General features: G+C 39.7%; 1 protein-coding gene across 1 annotated transcript in view; it reads right to left on the minus strand.

Moving 5' to 3' along the window:
* Positions 1 to 702: 702 nt before the first annotated feature.
* The window catches only part of LOC111148064 (eukaryotic translation initiation factor 2 alpha kinase 3), a 68,512-nt gene continuing 51,341 nt past the window's right edge, over positions 703 to 17,873 (minus strand). Inside the window, exons 13-17 of the mRNA XM_022504438.1 lie at positions 17,066 to 17,843; positions 13,307 to 13,474; positions 5,709 to 5,810; positions 3,414 to 3,476; positions 703 to 1,916 (exon numbers count right to left, since the gene is read on the minus strand). Of these exons, the coding sequence (XP_022360146.1) occupies positions 1,737 to 1,916; positions 3,414 to 3,476; positions 5,709 to 5,810; positions 13,307 to 13,474; positions 17,066 to 17,843 (1,291 nt within the window). The 3' untranslated portion in view covers positions 703 to 1,736. The remainder of the gene's footprint in view (positions 1,917 to 3,413; positions 3,477 to 5,708; positions 5,811 to 13,306; positions 13,475 to 17,065; positions 17,844 to 17,873) is intronic.

The raw sequence follows: 17,873 nt of genomic DNA on the forward strand, positions 1-17,873 counted from the left end.
AGAGTCTGCAGCTGGGACCGAGTGGCAGGCCGGGAAGAGAGTGATTGGATCCCTTCCCAGAGTGAAGAGGAAAGGGTTAATGGGACCTGAGGCTGACCATGAGATGAAGAAGAGAGAGGGAGATGGGCCGGCCGGGAGCCAAGTGGAACCCCGGCAGGAAGACCACATCCAAGCTGTACCTGCAAAGCAGGGTCTGAGTAGAGGGCACAGACACCTGTGACATATTTTTCCAGCTTACACACTGCTCATGACCTTTGCGGGGCAGGCATGACTTGTGTGTAAAATGGTAGTAATCATGCATTTTCGTCTCGAAAGTTGTGTCGGGCTGGTGAGTGCCTTGCCGGCCCATCAGGCCACATGCCTCCACGGGGATGTGCCAGACATGCTGTGATGTCAGCACGGCTGGCATTGTCCCAGCCCTGGTCTCTGCAAGGTCTCCCTTCGGGGCGGGGTCCTCTTTCTGTCCCCAATTCGGGGCATAGAGTAGGCACCAAGCAAACATCTCCTGGTTATGAGTCCAGTGACTTTTGAAAAAGTCTTTGGGAAAGAACAGAGAAGACACATCTGCTTGGAATAGGTGAGGAAAAGTTTTCTTGAAAGTAGGGTTATGACCCTTCTGAGACCCGTGATCCCATTTTGTAAATTTGAAAAACTACCACTTGGGGCTAATTCCCCCAAATAAGCATCAACTATAAATATTTTTTTAAAGTTTTATTAAATCATTTAGACTTGAAAGAAGTCACAATACTTAATGCACTTAAGTGTGCTCTGTACACCACCAACCCAAATGGATTGAGTTCAGAATTTTTATAAATAAAAAATAAACATATTTACAGTGAAAAATAAAAACATGTTAGCAAGTTAGAGGATGAAACTGTTATCTATGATCAGTTTTGGGAAAGTAACTACCTACAGGATTACACATAAACATTTAAGATTTCATTAGGTTTAAAAAGTTCATAATTGAAGAAGTTAGTTGTAATATATGATTCATGTCTTATTACGGCTTTTTACTTCCCCAAACCAGAACTTTTGGCCAATTTACACAAAAAGCTTCATTTTCCCTTTAAAAGTACAAAAAACGTCTTCAATTCTCCCTAGAACCATCTAAGGAATAAAGCTATTTAATGCTGCAGATATCACTATAAAACTAGCTATGGACACAAACCATTATACAATTTGTGCTACTCGTCCTCCAAAATAGTGCGGATTCTTTCTTCCTTTACACACCAGGACAAAAATGGAGTCAGCTTTTTTGGAAATTAGTTTCAAAATCATGATTTCAAAAAGATGATTTCAAAATCATCATCTTGCCTCTAGAAAGCGTATTTCTAGAACAACGTAGTTACCACATGTAGGAACTTTCTTCTGTGCTATAAAAATATTTCCCTTTTAATTCTCTTTTTTGTTTCAGGGATTGTTTCTACCTCCCCAGGCAAAGGTCAGGGCTATCAAGCTTGGCCAGCCAGTTTCAAGAGACCATTGCAGAAAAAGGACCACATATGATTTACGGATAGCCCTCCCTTGGAGTTCAGCAGTTCAAAGTTGGCTCAAATTAGGTCATGCCCCCAAATCCAGTTTAAATATGACTTAGAAAAAGCAGTCCAAAATAAAATTGAGCAAAGAACAAAATTTTCAAGTTCACAATTTTGGAGAGCCACATTCCCCGGACAGTATTCTGTGTCACCTGCTAGGGGTGTGAGCGTAAGTTAAGGCTAATTGCTTGGCAAAGGGCTCTAGGAGCTGCTGGACTGTCTTGAATGTTTTGTTCCTGATGAACTCATGGAGCGAGACCTCTGTCTGAGTACTGTTTTTCCTGGAAGCTCCAAGTCTTCAAATACAGCATTTTCAATGATGGTGGTAGCTTCCGGCCGTTCCATGGGGGATGGAGACAGCATGTCTTGAACCATCACATACTGAAATATAATAAGCGTTTTGAAATGAAAGGCCAGGTTTAGACCATGAAATAGTCCGCTAAATCAGGAGTCAGAACAGTTTTTCTCTAAATGTGTTAAGTTTGTGGGCCAGTTTCTGATGCAGCTTCTCAACTTTGCCATTAAAGTACAAAAGCAGCCATAGAAAATAAGTAAACAAATGGGTACGGCTGTGCCCCAATGAAACTTTATTATATAATTAGACAACAGGCTGCATTTGGCCTGTGGGACATAGTTTGTCAACCCCTGCTCCAAATAAACATAGACCATTTTGTGGTAATTGGTTGTTTTTTCTAACATATAACGGTCTTAAATCATGTCCTTTTAACACAGACATAATCTGACTTTAAAAATAATTCCATCTTATAACTGTGTTATATAACTTAAAACAAATCTATAATCATGTGAATGTACAATTATCTCAATAAAAATTTTAATTAAAAATAATCATACCAGAGATCAGTACTTAACCTCTTTCCTTGATTTTTTTTTTTTTTTTTTTTGAGCCCTTCTTAATGTAACATATATTCTTATAAGCCTCCCTGGAAACTGAGTCATCAGTTTTGCAAAATATGTAACAAAGTAATTTTTAGTAAAACATATTTCATCTTAGCTTAGTGTACCTCTGTATTATAAAGTACTTTTTTAAAAAAATATTTTATTTTCTTTTAAGTAGGCTCCACACCCAATGAGGGCTTAAACTCACAACCCTGAGATCAAGAGTTGCTCACTCTACTGACTGAGCCAACCAAGAGCCCCTATAAAGTTCATTTTTCTAATGCAATCCTTTATTATACTTATAATCCTGAAAGATAAATTTAGACTGTTCCCAACTTGATAATTAACAGGCAGTCTAACTTACTTCAATTTAATTATTTAAGAAAATTCAAGATGGATTTATGTGTAAATTATAAAATGATGTGTTTGTGGACCAAATATATTATGGAATAAAAATGACAAAAGTAACAAAAACAAACTTCAAAGGCTCATTATACACAATTTTTGCCATCAAGACCAGTTCAAGTTACTCTTCTGAGCCATTTTACTGTGTCATTCTGAGCACTTTAACTCCAGTCAATGGACAGTAGTGAAAACCCCTCCTTTGTAAAGAAAGAAGCCCGTTTTTAAGATCCTTCCCAAATTCACTAAAATAGAGAAATCAGTGGCAAAGCCACAGCAGCGGCTCGATTCCCCTGAATGTGCTAGGAGTTCAACCTACTGAAGCAAAAAGATACTACAACCTACACATCACCCAGATGGGACCACAGAGCACCCGGACAAGGACCCCGCCGAGGACCCTGGGCCCGGGTTCCCATCTGTGATTTTAGCAAGTTGCGTGCTCTTGGGATCAGGTCCCTCTCCTCCCTACACCTCTGGCTTCCTCATCTGTAAAATGGGAAACTGATGAATTAACTGCTAAGAATCCTTGAAGTTCTAAATTTGATTCTCAAGAAAATAAAAGATTAGAATCATACAAACCTCACGAGGATATTTCTGAGTAAATAGTGGTGGAAATTTGAGATTTCTTACATCAGTTAAGATCTACAAAGAAAGAAAAGTGTTACTTTTAAATGTTTTGGTATGTGGATCCATTTATTTAAAAGTATTTTTTGATACTCTAATGGAATGATGAAGAAGAAAGGTTGAATATTAAACAGATGGAAAACTTATCAACAGCTTTTCCTGACCTCATAATCTACACACAGTGTTTCCTGAGCACAGATCTACATGCCACCAAATCATCAAAATCCAGAAAACAATTCAGATATACTTATGCTTGAATTGTACATATTATACTGATGCCTGGATTTTAACTGAGAATGGACTGATTTGTGTAAAAAAAAATAACTTATTCATGAGTATACAATTTGTGCCCTTAAGTGAGTAATTTTTTCTATTAGTATCTAGCCTCTTTGTATTGTATATGAAAGAATATATGCTTTCTTCCTCTTTCTCTCTCTCTCTCTCTTTTTTTTAATAATCTCTCTGCCCAACATGGAACTCAAACTCATGATCCTAAGATCAAGACTTACATGTTCTTCTGACTAACATATAACGGTCAATCATTTAATTAGGCATTTATAGGATTAAGTCAGGGTTCCAGAAAAATAAAACAGAAAAAGTGGAGAAGAATTTATCAAAAACTAACACAAGAAATTTATTAGAACTGAGAGTCACATCTTCTACCTGAAGGGACCTATCTGTTTAAGTACAATAAATGGGGAGGGGGGAGACCAATGAAAGGACTAAATATAATAATGGCACTGATAAAGGGAGAGACCTAAGAGCTTCCAGAAGGGAAAACAAAACAGTTCCAAAGATCTCATGTCAAAGAATGAGGCACCAGCTCTTCAACAGCATGAGTTTCAGGCAGGGGCAGAGGCAGAGGGAGAATCAGACTCCACGCTGGGCAGGGAACCCAATGCGGAGCTTGATCCCAGGGCCCTGAGATCATGGCGTGAGTTGAAGGCAGATGCTTAACTGACTGAGCCACCCAGGGGTCCCTCTATGTTTGATTTTCTAAGTAATAGTTGGACTGCTTCCATAGCAGCTGTACCATTTTACATTCATACTGGCAATGTATGGGGCTTCCAATTTTCTATGTCCTTGCCAACACCACTTCTTTTCTGTTTTGTTTCGTTACAGCTGTCCTAAACGCTGTGAAGTAGCATCTCATTGTGGTTTTGATTTGTATTTCCCTAATGAATAATGATGTTGTGCTTACTGGCCATTTGTTTATCTTCTTTGGAGAAATGTCTAGTCAAGTCCTTTGATCATTTTTTAATTGGGTTGTTTGTCTTTTTGTTGAGTCATAATAGTTCTTTTTATGTTCTGGATTACTAGGCTTTATCAGGTATGTGGTTCACGAATGCTTTTTCCCATTCTGTATGTTGTATTTTTATTTTCTTGATAGGGTTCTTTGATGCACTTGTAGCTACATAAATTTTGATGCTGTATGATTCTGATTCTTTACATATATTGGACCCGTTTCATATCCTTCTAGAAGCTTTTAGAATATTCTGATATTTAGTCATTCTGGTTTTAAAATTTTCTTCTTTTTTTCCCCATTTATTGGACGGAGCACCTGGTAGATCCCTTTGGTTAGAACATATGAGCCCTTCGGTTCTATATGAAAACTACATCCTCTTCTGCTATGGACAGGAGTCAACAGATAAGAAGTAAAATTGATACAGAAATGGTGATAAGGGCATAAACTTTGAAAATATTGGAGGTATATACCTGGGACAATGGTTAGAAATGTTGAGAGTGACCACCTATGAACAATGGGGAAAATGTGACTGACCTCCTTTTAAAAGAAGACTTTCAGGAGTCTTCCTCAAAAGCCATGGTCATGGTTTATTTTGAGAGAAAAAAACCCCAACTAATTATGTTTAGTTTGTCAGTTTTTAAGTGTATGAGTGTATGATCACTTGCCTTCTAGAAAATTCTTTTCTGACCAATGACCACCATGTCACTTCCTCTCCAGCTCCATTACCCTGAGGTTCCCCTCGCTTTGCACTTATTACAAATTTACCGAGTGCAGGATATTGTATGAAGTGACAACAAGGAACAAGTAATTTTTGAAGACTGAGCTTGAAATGGAAGCTAACAGTCTACAAACCCTCCCTATAATGCTCACATGAACTCTTCCACTTGCAGTGAACTACTCTGCTGGTATTAAGAATGACTAACTCTTCTTTTAAAATGCTTTCTTTTGTAAATTTAAGAATATTTTCTTTTTCTACCTGTTTTGAATGGGGGGATGGAACTTACCCTGACTCTCTCCATCTGAGTGCCGAATGGGTACAGCAATTCAAACAGAATGAGGCCTAAAGAAAAGATGTCCACTTTATGAGAGTAGTTGTTTCCATGAATCTGAAATACCACACAAAGAGGAAATATTAGAAAAAAATTAAGAGAGATCATACAAATATGGTAACACTGCATTAGTGAAACCCAAAGTTTGACCTAGTCACTTCCTGGGTTTAGATGTAACTGTTCAGGTAAAAAAACGTTAGCAAAGAGTTAATGATCTCTGCAGCCTCTTTTCTTTAACTCACTACACCAAGAGTAATTAAACTACTCAGCATTACAGAAGGAAAGCCCAGGTACTGCTCAGAGATATGCATCAGTAAAATAGGCCCCGCAGAAACCTGGAGCCTTGCAATGCTAAAAAAGTTTGTGGGAGCCAGTAAAAGCGGCTCCACTGCCCCGGAGGTGAAGATTTTCAAAGCCAACACTATCTAAAGCAGATCTCTCATTTCTAATCATCTTAGACCTCACCCATTTTTATGAGAAAATCTTCATTACTCCAAACCACTCATCAACTGCGGTTAGCCCTCATTAACACACTTAATTATGGACTACTTTGCATTCTTAGTTGTATTTTACATGTGTCTATTTCTTATTGTTCACAACCAGATTATAAAGTCCTGGAGGGAAGGAACTGCCTCTTTTGTGTTCCCATCATCCCGCACTGGGCTAAGTATAGAGAAGGCCCTCAATAAAAACTTACTTGTTAAAATGAACAGAAGAATTACAGCCCAACTACTCTATTAAACAAAGCCTCATTCAAATTAAAAGTGACCTCCTGGGACTTAGAAGAACTCTTTTATTTGTGAAAATTACCCTAGGCACAGAACTTCATATTTGGCAAACGTTAGAGAAGGGCGTCACTTTGAAACCACTCCAAAGAGGCATTTCTTAATGGGGGGACTCCAAGTCCTCCTCCACCACCTACCTCCACCACCTCCTGTCTAAAGGGTAGTTGACACCCGTCTCCCTGGCTCCTTCTGCCAGCCAGCCCACCTCTGTGTGCACAGAGTATCAGATCCAAAGTTTCAATGACCACATCAACGGCATGACCTTCCCCTCCTTTCCTTACCTCTTGTCCTTGGGGTTTGAGAAATATTCTAAGGAAGTATGCTCAAAGACAGAGCTTACAGAGGTACGGTGAAAAGCACACCCTTATACAGTATTTGGAAAATCTAAACTAACACACCTTCATGAAAAGCAACTTGGCAATAAACGCTGACTTCCATTTAATAGTCCTATTTAATCTCATCTGCCCAAAGGTAGTGGAAAAGGGGATAGAGATTAGTACATAGGGAGAGTTATTTAGGTGATACTCTTAAGGGCAAAGTTTATAAGTAACTAAAAATGTCCAAATCAAATGTTGAATACATTCCTCAAAAGAGAGAATACTGCACACCAAAAACTATTCTCTAAAAACATGATATAATGTAGGAAAGGCTTGATTTTAATATTTTATCCAAAGTTTTCTGGACTAGGATCCCAATTTTGTTTTCCGAAATAAGGTATGTGTAAACACATGTTGTAAGATGTGTATACATATACTAGAAGGAAATAATGATGACTGGTAATGCTTTAGAGATGTTTTTAAGTAAGGGATTTTTATTTTTTTCCTTACACATTCCTATATTCCCTACATAGAGAATAGATTATATATAGTGAGAAGAAGTATTTTATTTTAAAAGATTTTATTTATTTATTTGACAGAGAGAGATCACAAGTAGGCAGAGAGGGAGGCAGAGAGGAGGTGGGGGAAGCAGGCTCCCTGCTGAGCAGAAAGCCAGGTGATGCAATGCGGGACTCCATCCCAGGACCCTGAGATCATGACCTGAGCCGAAGGCAGAGGCTTAACACACTGAGCCACCCAGGCGCCCCGAGAGCAAAGAAGTATTATTAAGTACATTTAAAAAACAAATGTAGCTTCATAAATACAAAAAAAGTGGTTTTTAAAAAAAAAAAAAAAAAAAAAAAAAAAAAAAAAAAAGGAATTAAGTGTAAAATCTCATAGGGGGGTAGAATATAGTATACCTTTTGAAAGTTTAAATTGATTGCTTTATCACTGTGTAATACTAGAATGAACTGTATTTCTTGGTAATTACAACAAAAAAAAAGTAGCTGGTCTCTGTTCACTTTCTCCTAAAAGGATAAGAAAATTAAGAGCTTTGATAAAATATATTTTAAAACAATGTCTTAGTACAGCTTTTGAAGCTTGGGTAAGATAATTCATCTAAAGGATTCTGAGAGACTTCTAAAGGGACACTTTATAAAGTGACAATTTCTATATTTAAGAATGGGGAAGAATATAGACTAACAAGGAAATTATTAAGAGAATTGTGGCTGTCCGTTTTTAACTACCATATTTTCACTACTGTGCCAACGGCAAAATTTCTCCAGCTATCCTTGATTTCTAGTATCTTCAACAACAGTTATCACTTATCATGGATCTCTTCCTTTCTCAGATGGCAGCCCTTTCCTCCAACAAACACACACCCACGTGTGTGCACATGTGTGCGCACACATCAGCTGCGAGCCCGTGGTACAGTCAGCACCGCAGTGTGGGGGGTAGCCAAGACCATCTAGTGTTTCTGTTTTCACTGACATTCCCATTCACTCATCCACTAAATGTTTCTGCACACCTGCTGAATTCTAGCGCCACTGCAGGTGCTGGGGATAAAGTAAGACAAGAGAAAAGCTACCTGTCTCTTCTGATAGCTTATATATTTAGAGAGGCATTTTCAGAGAGTGAAAAATGCTGTAAAAAGAATAAACAGTACACTGGGAAAGATCCTGACAGGGAGTGGAGGGAGAGTCACCTATCTCAAAGGGTGTTTGGGGGTGGGATGTAGGTGGGTGAGGTGGGTGAGTGGGGGGAGGAGCTCTCCATCTACCCTGCTTTCTTAAGCACCCAGACAGGAGGCCTTTTATTTAGTCATTCCCATTTTCATAATACTTAAAAGTGTGAAGGTGTACTTCCAGCCTCTTGAATAATTAGGAAAAAATAAAATCATACTATTAAAAGCATATTAGTGTTAATTCTGATCTGTGCCTATGTAGAAAAACTGGAAAATACAGAAAAGTCCAAAATATCTTTCAAAGCCTCCTACACAGAAGCAGTGGCTGCTGACATTTTCTGGTTCTTCCTTCTGATCTTTTTTCCTATGCACAGAAACATGTATTTATAGTATTTTCACATTTCATACAGTTTTAATTTCTCCTTTCACCAAGTCCTGGTCACACCATTTGACCGGGATGATTCAGTTACGGGGCCAACAGCTTTCTTTTCCTCCTTAAGCCAGTCTGGATACCTTTGGTCGTGAATGGTCAACTATGTTTAATAACAGTCTCATAAATTGAAATCTCTGCTACATGTATCCTTGCTAACTTCTAAATTTACTTGTGGTTTTTCCCTTTAAGTAGATTTGCTACAGAGGATATCTTTTTTGACTTAGGACTTAAAATCTACCATCATGTGACTTTATCGTTCCACTGGTATCAGTTCTTTCTTTTTTAAAAGATTTTATTTATTTATTTGACAGAGAGATAGATAGAGAGAGCACAGGTAGGCAGAGAAGCAGGCAGAGGGAGAGGGAGAACCAGGCTCTCCACTGAGCAGGGAGCCCGATGAGGGGCTCAACCCCAGGACCCTGGGATCATGACCTGAGCCGAAGGCAGATGCCCAACTGACTGAGCCACCCAACTGCCCCTTATACTCACTTTCAATAGGTAACACATTCACATGGTTCACAAAGCAGCATATATTTTTCCTTCCCACCTGTGCCTCAAATGCCCAGTTCCCACCCCCACCAGCTACTTCCCCAATACACAAAACCATGTTACTTGCACATCCTTCCAGAGTTGCTTTATATAAACATAAGCAAAATACACATTTATCTTTCCCTCTTTTACACAAAAGTTTGCATACCATGCACAGTATTCCTGAACCTGCTTTTTTTTACTTAAAAGATTCTTTTTAACTCTTATCTATTTAATAATGCTTGATTTCTTCAGACATGAGTAGCTTTGTGGCCAGATACAAGATTCATGCAGGAATTTTTTCTTCAAAATTACACATGTGGCTTTATTGTCTTCTAGCGCTGAGTGCTATAGGAAAAAGCTAAAAAACCTTTTCCTACCTCAATACTTACATCATTTGTCTTTTAGCTTTGCAATTCAAGATGTCTAACTATGGGGTTCTTTATATTCTTTTTATTTTTGTATTTTAAAAGTAAATCTATCACAAAAGAACCTCATTTTGCATGTAAAGACTCTTGATATATGAACAATATCCATTTATTATTAATTTTGAAATTTCCACTACAAACCCTATTTCTCAAAGAACACATTTGTAAACAGAACTTTCCATTTTGAAAATGTGCTCTCATAAACATCATGTTTTGAGTCTCACAAATCTGGTAAGTGCATCTAAAATTTTTTAATTAAAAAAATAAAATATTAAACAGAAAGAATAAACACTTGGATAATGTAAAAACTCAAAGAGTACAAAAGGATACTGTATAACAGTAAAATAAAATCCTTCTTTTCAAAGGCAATTCCTATGACTGGTCTGTGATAGAACCTTCCAAAGATAATCTAACCCATAGATTCCCAAAGTTTGGTCTACAGATTCCTGAGGATCCCAACAACTTTTCGGGAGGTCTGCAGGGTCAAGGCTATTGCATAATAATACCAAGGCAGGATTTATCCTTTCTGTGTGCTAACATGGGCACTGCTGGAACCTTAGCGGGAAGCAAGGCAGCAACACCAAGCTGTAGTACTAGTAAGGGTGCTTCAACGCTATATACTCACTGTTAACAACAAAAAAGACAGTTTCACTCAAAATGTCTTTGCTGGGGGCGCCTGGGTGGCTCAGTGGGTTAAGCCGCTGCCTTCGGCTCGGGTCATGATCCCAGGTCCTGGGTTCGAGCCCCACATCGGGCTTTCTGCTTGGCAGGGAGCCTGCTTCCTCCTCTCTCTCTGCCTGTCTCTCTGCCTACTTGTGATTTCTCTCTGTCAAATAAATAAATAAAATCTTTAAAAAAAAAATGTCTTTGCTGAAGCAGTAAAAATCCTTAATCTGATTACATCTCGACCCTTAGATACACATCTTTATAATATTCTGCATGACAAAATGGCAGGTGTTCATAAAGCATTTCTTCTGCTCCATATCCAAGCACAGTGCTTGTCTCAAAACAAAGCAACTGTGCAATTGTTGGAATTACAATTTAAATCAGTCACTTTTCTCATTTGTTCACCATTTTGACTTGAAGCAACAATTGGTGATGAACTATGGTTATTCTGACTTGGATACTTTGCAGACATTTTCTTAAAGGTGAACAAAGTGAGAATGGCATTTCAAGGAAAACTGAACAGTATTTGTAGCCAATGATAAAAATTGAGCTTTGACATGAAATCAGAATTTTGGAAAAGTCATGGGGAACCTGACCACTTCTTAATACCTAAACCCTTTCTGGTGAGATTGGTGGTGATATTAATCAAAGTGACTTTTTTTTTTTTTAAATACCGTATAATGAATCATGACAACTTTTGGAAAAGTTGCGTAACTTAGGGAACCAATAGTTCCCAAGTTACCGATGCACGATGTTACAAAATTGTGCAAGGGTGAGAGATCCATTCACAATGCAAAAAAGACCAAAGGATGTTAAAGTAACAGAATACAGTGATAGTGTTTTGGATTCCACAGGGCAAATAACCTTTTTTTTTAAAGCTTTTATTTATTTATTTATTTATTTATTTATTTGACGGAGAAAGAGAGCAGAAGTGAGGGCGGGGGGTGGCAGGCAGAGGGAAAAGCAGACTCCTTGCTAAGCAGGGAGCCAGATGTGGGGCTTGATCCCAAGACCCCAGGATCATGACCTGAGCTGAAAGCAGGCAGATGCTTAACTGACTGAGCCACCCAGGCTCCCTGGGCAAATAACTTTTAAGAAACTATCACTTACTGAGTTTTGATGCACTATCAAAGACAACCCAAATTACCTGAAGATGCTATTAAATATTCCTCCCTTTCCAACTATCTGTCTGTGTGAGGTCAGCTTTTCTTCATTTACTTTAGCCAAAATAACACACCAACAGATTAAATGTAAAAGCTGATATGAGAATCTAGCTCTTTTTGTTGCTCTTGTTTTAAGTAGGCTCCATGCCCAGTGTGGAGCCCAATGAGGGGCCTGAACTCATGACCCTGAGATCAACACCAGAGCTGAGATCAGAGGTAGATGCTTAACCGACTGAACCACCTAGGCTCCCAGAGAATCTAGCTCTTTTAAGTGAGATATTAAAGAGATTTATAAAAATATAAACAAATGTGGGCGCCTGTGTGGCTCAGTGGGTTAAGCCACTGCCTTCAGCTCAGGTCATGATCTCAGGGTTCTGGGATCAAGTCCCACATTGGGCTCTCTGCTTGGCGGGGAGCCTGCTTCCCCTTCTCTCTCTCTTCCTGCCTCTCTGCCTGCTTGTGATCTCTCTGTCAAATAAATAAATAAAATCTTTAAAAAAAAATGTAAACAAATGTCACTCTTCTTGCTAATTTGTTTTTATATTGCAGAATATTTTTCATAAAAATACCTTTAAGATATAATAGGTTTAATATTATTTTTAATAAAATTTTTATGAAATTCTCAATTTTATCCTCTAATACAGCAAATTTTTTTAAAAGATTTTATTTATTTATTTGACAGATAGAGATCACAAGTAGGCAGAGAGGCAGGCAGAGAGAGAGGAGGAAGCAGGCTCCCCACTGAGCAGAGAGCCCAATGTGGGGTTCGATCCCAGGACCCTGGGATCATGGCCTGAGCCAAAGGCAGAGGCTTTAACCCACAGAGTCACCCAGGTGCCCCTACAGCAAATAGTAATAGATGAAATCCCATATGAAAAACTCTTGGGTTCCCAATCATGTTTACAAGTATAAACAGGTATGGAGACCAAAAAGTTTGAGAACCGCTAATATAGAAACATACATAAGCTTGTGAGCATCATTAGCTGGGCTGGGCATGCTTCTCTGATGCTCCCAGGATGCCCTGCTCCCACCACTCTTCCAGGCTCTGTCCTGTTCACAGCACTTTTCCTTTGGAGACTAAGCATCCCCACAAGGCAACATATCCCAGCCCATCTACCTCTATTTCCTGCCATGGTACATTCTAGAAGTTGCTTGTGACTATTGGAATGAGCAGCTCAGTACAGGACCTCTGGCTCTAGCTGGCTCTTTTCTACATAGTTTACACAAGAAGAATTGGTATTAAATTTGGGAGAGAGGCATTCAAAGTCTTTTTCTAAATTCGGGTTGCTGTCAGATTCTGGTTCAGGGGTGAGTGCATGTTTTATGCACTGTGTTTTTCTTAATCCATCCCCAGTTCAGGATCTAGAAATTGCACCCTAGCTGTGCTACCTGTGAACCCTACTACCAGTTTTCATAATTTTCAGATTTTATCTTACTGGGTATTTTAAGAAAAATGTGGATGTAGATGGAGATTTACGAGGCACATCTAGCTTGGAGCCATGCTAACCGAAGATCCATTGTTAATTCAGAAGGAAAAGAAAAAACTTGCCTGCTCTGGGCTCATATACAGCTTGGTTCCCACTTGTCCTGTGTGTCTGGCATATGCTGGCATCGGGGTCAGAACCATCTGCTCTTCCTCGTCCTGGTCCATTTCGGTCACTAATCCAAAGTCTCCAACCTTGACCACATTGTCCACTGTAAAGAATATATTGGAAGGCTGGAAAAAAGTAAGACAGACAAAAGCATGATAGGTGTGCATGGAGAAGGAGAGAAAGTGAAGAGAATAATTGAAATAACTACAGAAGAGAAATACAAGAAACCAGATGTTCTCAAGCATTAAACAGACTAATTAGAAAATAAAAGCAAGCCTTCAATGCTGAGTAAGTATTGTTAGAGTAAGGAAAAGGGAAGGGTAGCAGAGGAAATGCACATTTATTGAACATCTATTTAAACTCTTACAGATTCACATTCTCTAGGGCCCAGTCCTCAATCTCAGTATTCTTTATACTCTCCTTTGGCAAGCTTTTTATGTTTATAACCGAAGCCATGATATAATAGTAGTAATAATAGTAAATGCATACAGAGCACTGGTCATGTGCCACGAGCTGTTTTAAGCAGTTTACTACCATTAATTTATGTAATACTTACAACCCTATTAGTCTCTTAGACCCTTATTTTACAGCTGTGAAAACTGAGGCCCAGAGAAGTTAAGTGCCTAAGGGTATCCACCTAGCAAGTGGTAGAGCAGGATTCAAACCCAAGTGGTCTGGCTCCAGAAGAAAAAGACTTCTGGTTCACTGCCACAGAACCAGCATTCAGTGAAGTCCTTGCCCTACGGTAGCTCATCACTTCTATTTGATGAATGAATGAAACAAACTGGCCTTTTGTTTGTGTCTGAGGGTGGGAAGTAGGTTACCAAGGGGAATAAGAGCTCCTCACTACAACCTTGTGCTGCCTCTTTTATACCTGTATGCTTTTTATACCTGTATGTCCTGAGTTCTACACTCTCATATGTAACTGTTTATATGACATATCCAGCCAGATTTCTCATGGGCCCTCAAACCTCCCTGCATGAAATAGATCATCTTTCCTTCAGCACCTACTCTAACTGTGGCTAACATAACCACAATTCAGAGCCCTTAAAATAAAGAAAAAGAGAGCCATTCAGCTCATGAAACGGAATTTCATCTGGCTTCAAATACTGCCAGACAAAAACCATTTTATTCCTGAACTCCAAAATACGATTCTACAGTGCTGGCTTTGAAGCAATTAAGTTATTGCATATAACCAAAATCTATAGTAATAATCTCCTGCTCTCCCATAGATGATCTTATGTGAGAGAAAACACAAGACTGCGATGCCTTAAATTTCACATTCCCTCCTCTCCCCTACCTTCTGGTGTCAGTTGTTAGTTACTAAACACCATAATAGATTTTTTGGGGTATGGGGGGTTCTCCAGCATCTACCCCCTTGTGCTTCCACCAGAAATACCCTGACTTGACTTTGAGAACTCCCTTTTCCCCAACTGTGCAGCAGCCTCATGCTTCAGCTGGACGTTATCCCGAGGTTACATCCAGAGGTTAGAGAAGTCCATCAGCACGATTCCATCCCCTGGCCAGGAGACTGATTTAGAGGTGGGTATATGTCCTTGGCTTAGCAGTTAGAAGGAAACCCAGGACTTCTGATTGATACTGGGGGAGAGAGATACTTTTTTCCCATACCCTTTTCTCTCCATACCTATCTACCCAACCACCTCTAGAGACTTATAATGTGTAGCCCTGAGAATTGCTGGCAGCTATCCTAGGCCAGTGAAGGGAGAGCATGCCTGAAAATGGAAACAAGAGACAGTGATGGGGCAGGGGACAGCTTCCATCTACATCAATTGATCCTAGATAAAGGATCCTGGACAGATGAGTTATATGGACCAATAAACTTCCTTTGGGCTGCAAGCAAAAGATTATTCAAATAAAATGATATGGGTATATAGACTATGTCAGGCATTTTGACAGGAATGTAACAGGGGAACAAAATAAACACAGAAACACAGAACTGAAGGGTAAATAATACAAGTGTGATGAGAATTTAAATAAGAAATACCAGGCTCTATGAGGACTCAACGTACTTAAGGAACTGTGAAAGGCCCAGCGTGAAGCCCAGCTAGAGTGAAGGGGAGAGACTGGAAGGAAGTCTGGAGAATCAGAGGCTGGAGAGCGCCAATGACAACGACTGAACAAGGTACAAAAGGGGGAGGGCCATAAGGTTTAACATGGAGCTCAGAGACTTGGGTCAGAGCGAAGAGAATGCAGAGCTATTCAAACTGGGAACAGAAATCTTGGAGGTAATTTTTCTGATATCCTAGAAATTGTTAAAAATAATGTATCTTTAAAAAGGAATCAAACTTTCTGGTTTCTAGAAAAACTAGGGGAAAATTAATTTTCTTCCTAGAATTTTTTTGATACAGAGACAAACACAGAAAAAAATCTGTATAGACAATGTTGTAGCATTTGACAAGTATTCACTAATAGCTCACTAACATGATAAAATCAGCAGAAGGATACTCATTATCAGTGAAAACATAATTACATTGTCTTCCAACTTGGCATTTTGTATGTATAGTAAGGGCTAAGTGCAAAATGAATGTGTAAATCAGTTAATAGGTTCTCACCAAATGATAAATGTTTACTATAGTCATATAGCTAGCACCCTCTCATGCTAGTATCTGGCTTTCTGGAAGTTAGTTGTTTTCTCTTTTCCAACCAAAAGAAATCATCTCTGAACCTTTCCTTCAGTGCAGAATAATACCTGTCAGTCAGTTTAGGCCCACATCAAAATCACGGAAGCACAGTGATTATGTAATAATTCAATAACAATTACTCTGGAAAATAGGAACTAATTCTAATTCTTGTCCCCCTTATTCCAAACGCAAGGATTAGAAGATGTACAGCTGATATGAGAAAACAATGTCCAAGTAGCTACTTTGGTGCCTGAAACAAAAGTTTTTGGTTACATGAAACAAAACTGAAAATACTTCAATAATTTAAGCTACTTCCGTCAGAAAAGTACTTATATATTCACTGTACATTTACTGATGATCACTATGAGCATACGAAATACGGCAGAAATTAGTCAAGTCAGAGTTCCACACAATTGTTTCAGAAACACATACCCAGGAAATATTGAGTATTTTAGTAAGAATCTTATATAATTTAGCATCACATTGCCACAATATTCAATATTGTATATACTGAAAACAGAATCAAAGGCTTTAGAGCTGCAAACAGTAACCTGGCTATTTGCTTTCTTTCTCCATCCAGCTTCGCATGCCCTTCCCCAGGGCCTAAATAGTTCAAGAATAGGAGCAAAAAGCCTGGCGATTTGCCCCAGTTCAGAGCCGGCTACTGAAGGAAACTATGTGTCTGCTTCCACTTGGGTCCCCTTCACCACGCTACCTTGGGGCCCTTGGGAACTTACATCAGGGTTACCCAAAGCCCTAGGAAAAACAGAGTCTATCTGCTGCTCATGGTGGCTTTGACTTTTTTAGCTGGAGGACGGGGAATACTTATAAAATGAACATGAACCCATCACAGGAGAGAAGACATGTTCTGCCTCAAGTTTTCAAACCACGAGACTTCCTTCTGCAGCAGGTTCCTCGGGCCACTTCCCCGGGCCTCTGCTCCCCTCTCTGATACCCTTCCTCTCCTTTGCTCTTCAGGGCCCTTCGGTTAAAATCTGACAACTACCAAAAGTACTGCTCTCAATCACAGAGGGTCAGACCGAACCCCTCGGGTGATGTTCCATGAGTACAGACCTTGAGGTCCCTGTGCATGAGCCCTTTACTGTGCAGAAACTCCACGGCCTCCGCGATCTGCAGGAAGATGAGCAGACACACGCTCCTCTCCCTCTCCTCTAGGGTGCACCGGCTGTTCAGCCAGTCTTTGAGGTTTTCCTTTCTGCAGAGCTGCATCTGAATGTAAAGATACACCTTCGGGGAACTGGGCTGGAGTTTTTCCGCGGTGTTTTTAGTGAGATCTAAACTTAAAGTGGTGGGTCTGGGAGGAGAAACTGAGAACGTAGGTTCAGAAGAAGACTGGCTACTGGAAGGCTGGAGGGCAGTTAGTTTATTAGTGCAGTGGTTGCCCAGATGCAGTCGCTTCGTTCTGAGCTCTTCTTTACTGGACGCGTTATCACAGCCAGAATCTTCAAATACTATAGAAGAGGATGTTCTCTCCCTTGACCTTTCATAAGGAGAAGTTCCAGAAGGACACAGTTCGAAGGAGTGACCCTCGTCATGGCCGTCCAGAGTACCATCTCCCGCGTCGCAGTCTGTAAGGCAGCTGTCCCGGAGGTTGCACGCGGCGTCCGCGGACTCACTGCTATCCCCGTGGTCCGTTCCTAAAAATTCCAGCGGAGAGAACTGGCTCTCGGAAGAACTCATCTGGCCACAGGAAATCCCTACTGAAAAAGACCTCCTTTGTGAAGAAGGAGCTATGATTTCAATATGCTCCTTTGTAGAGAAAGGATCCATTTGGCGTATCTTAACTGATGGGGCATCCATTGGACTAGGAGAGCTGAGTGGCCAGTCTGTGCTGAAGGTGGGACAGACACAAAGGGAAGAG

This window comes from Enhydra lutris, unplaced genomic scaffold (genome assembly GCF_002288905.1).
Source record: "Enhydra lutris kenyoni isolate GAN:26980312 unplaced genomic scaffold, ASM228890v2 scaffoldscaffold18, whole genome shotgun sequence".
NCBI classification, from domain to species: domain Eukaryota; kingdom Metazoa; phylum Chordata; class Mammalia; order Carnivora; family Mustelidae; genus Enhydra; species Enhydra lutris.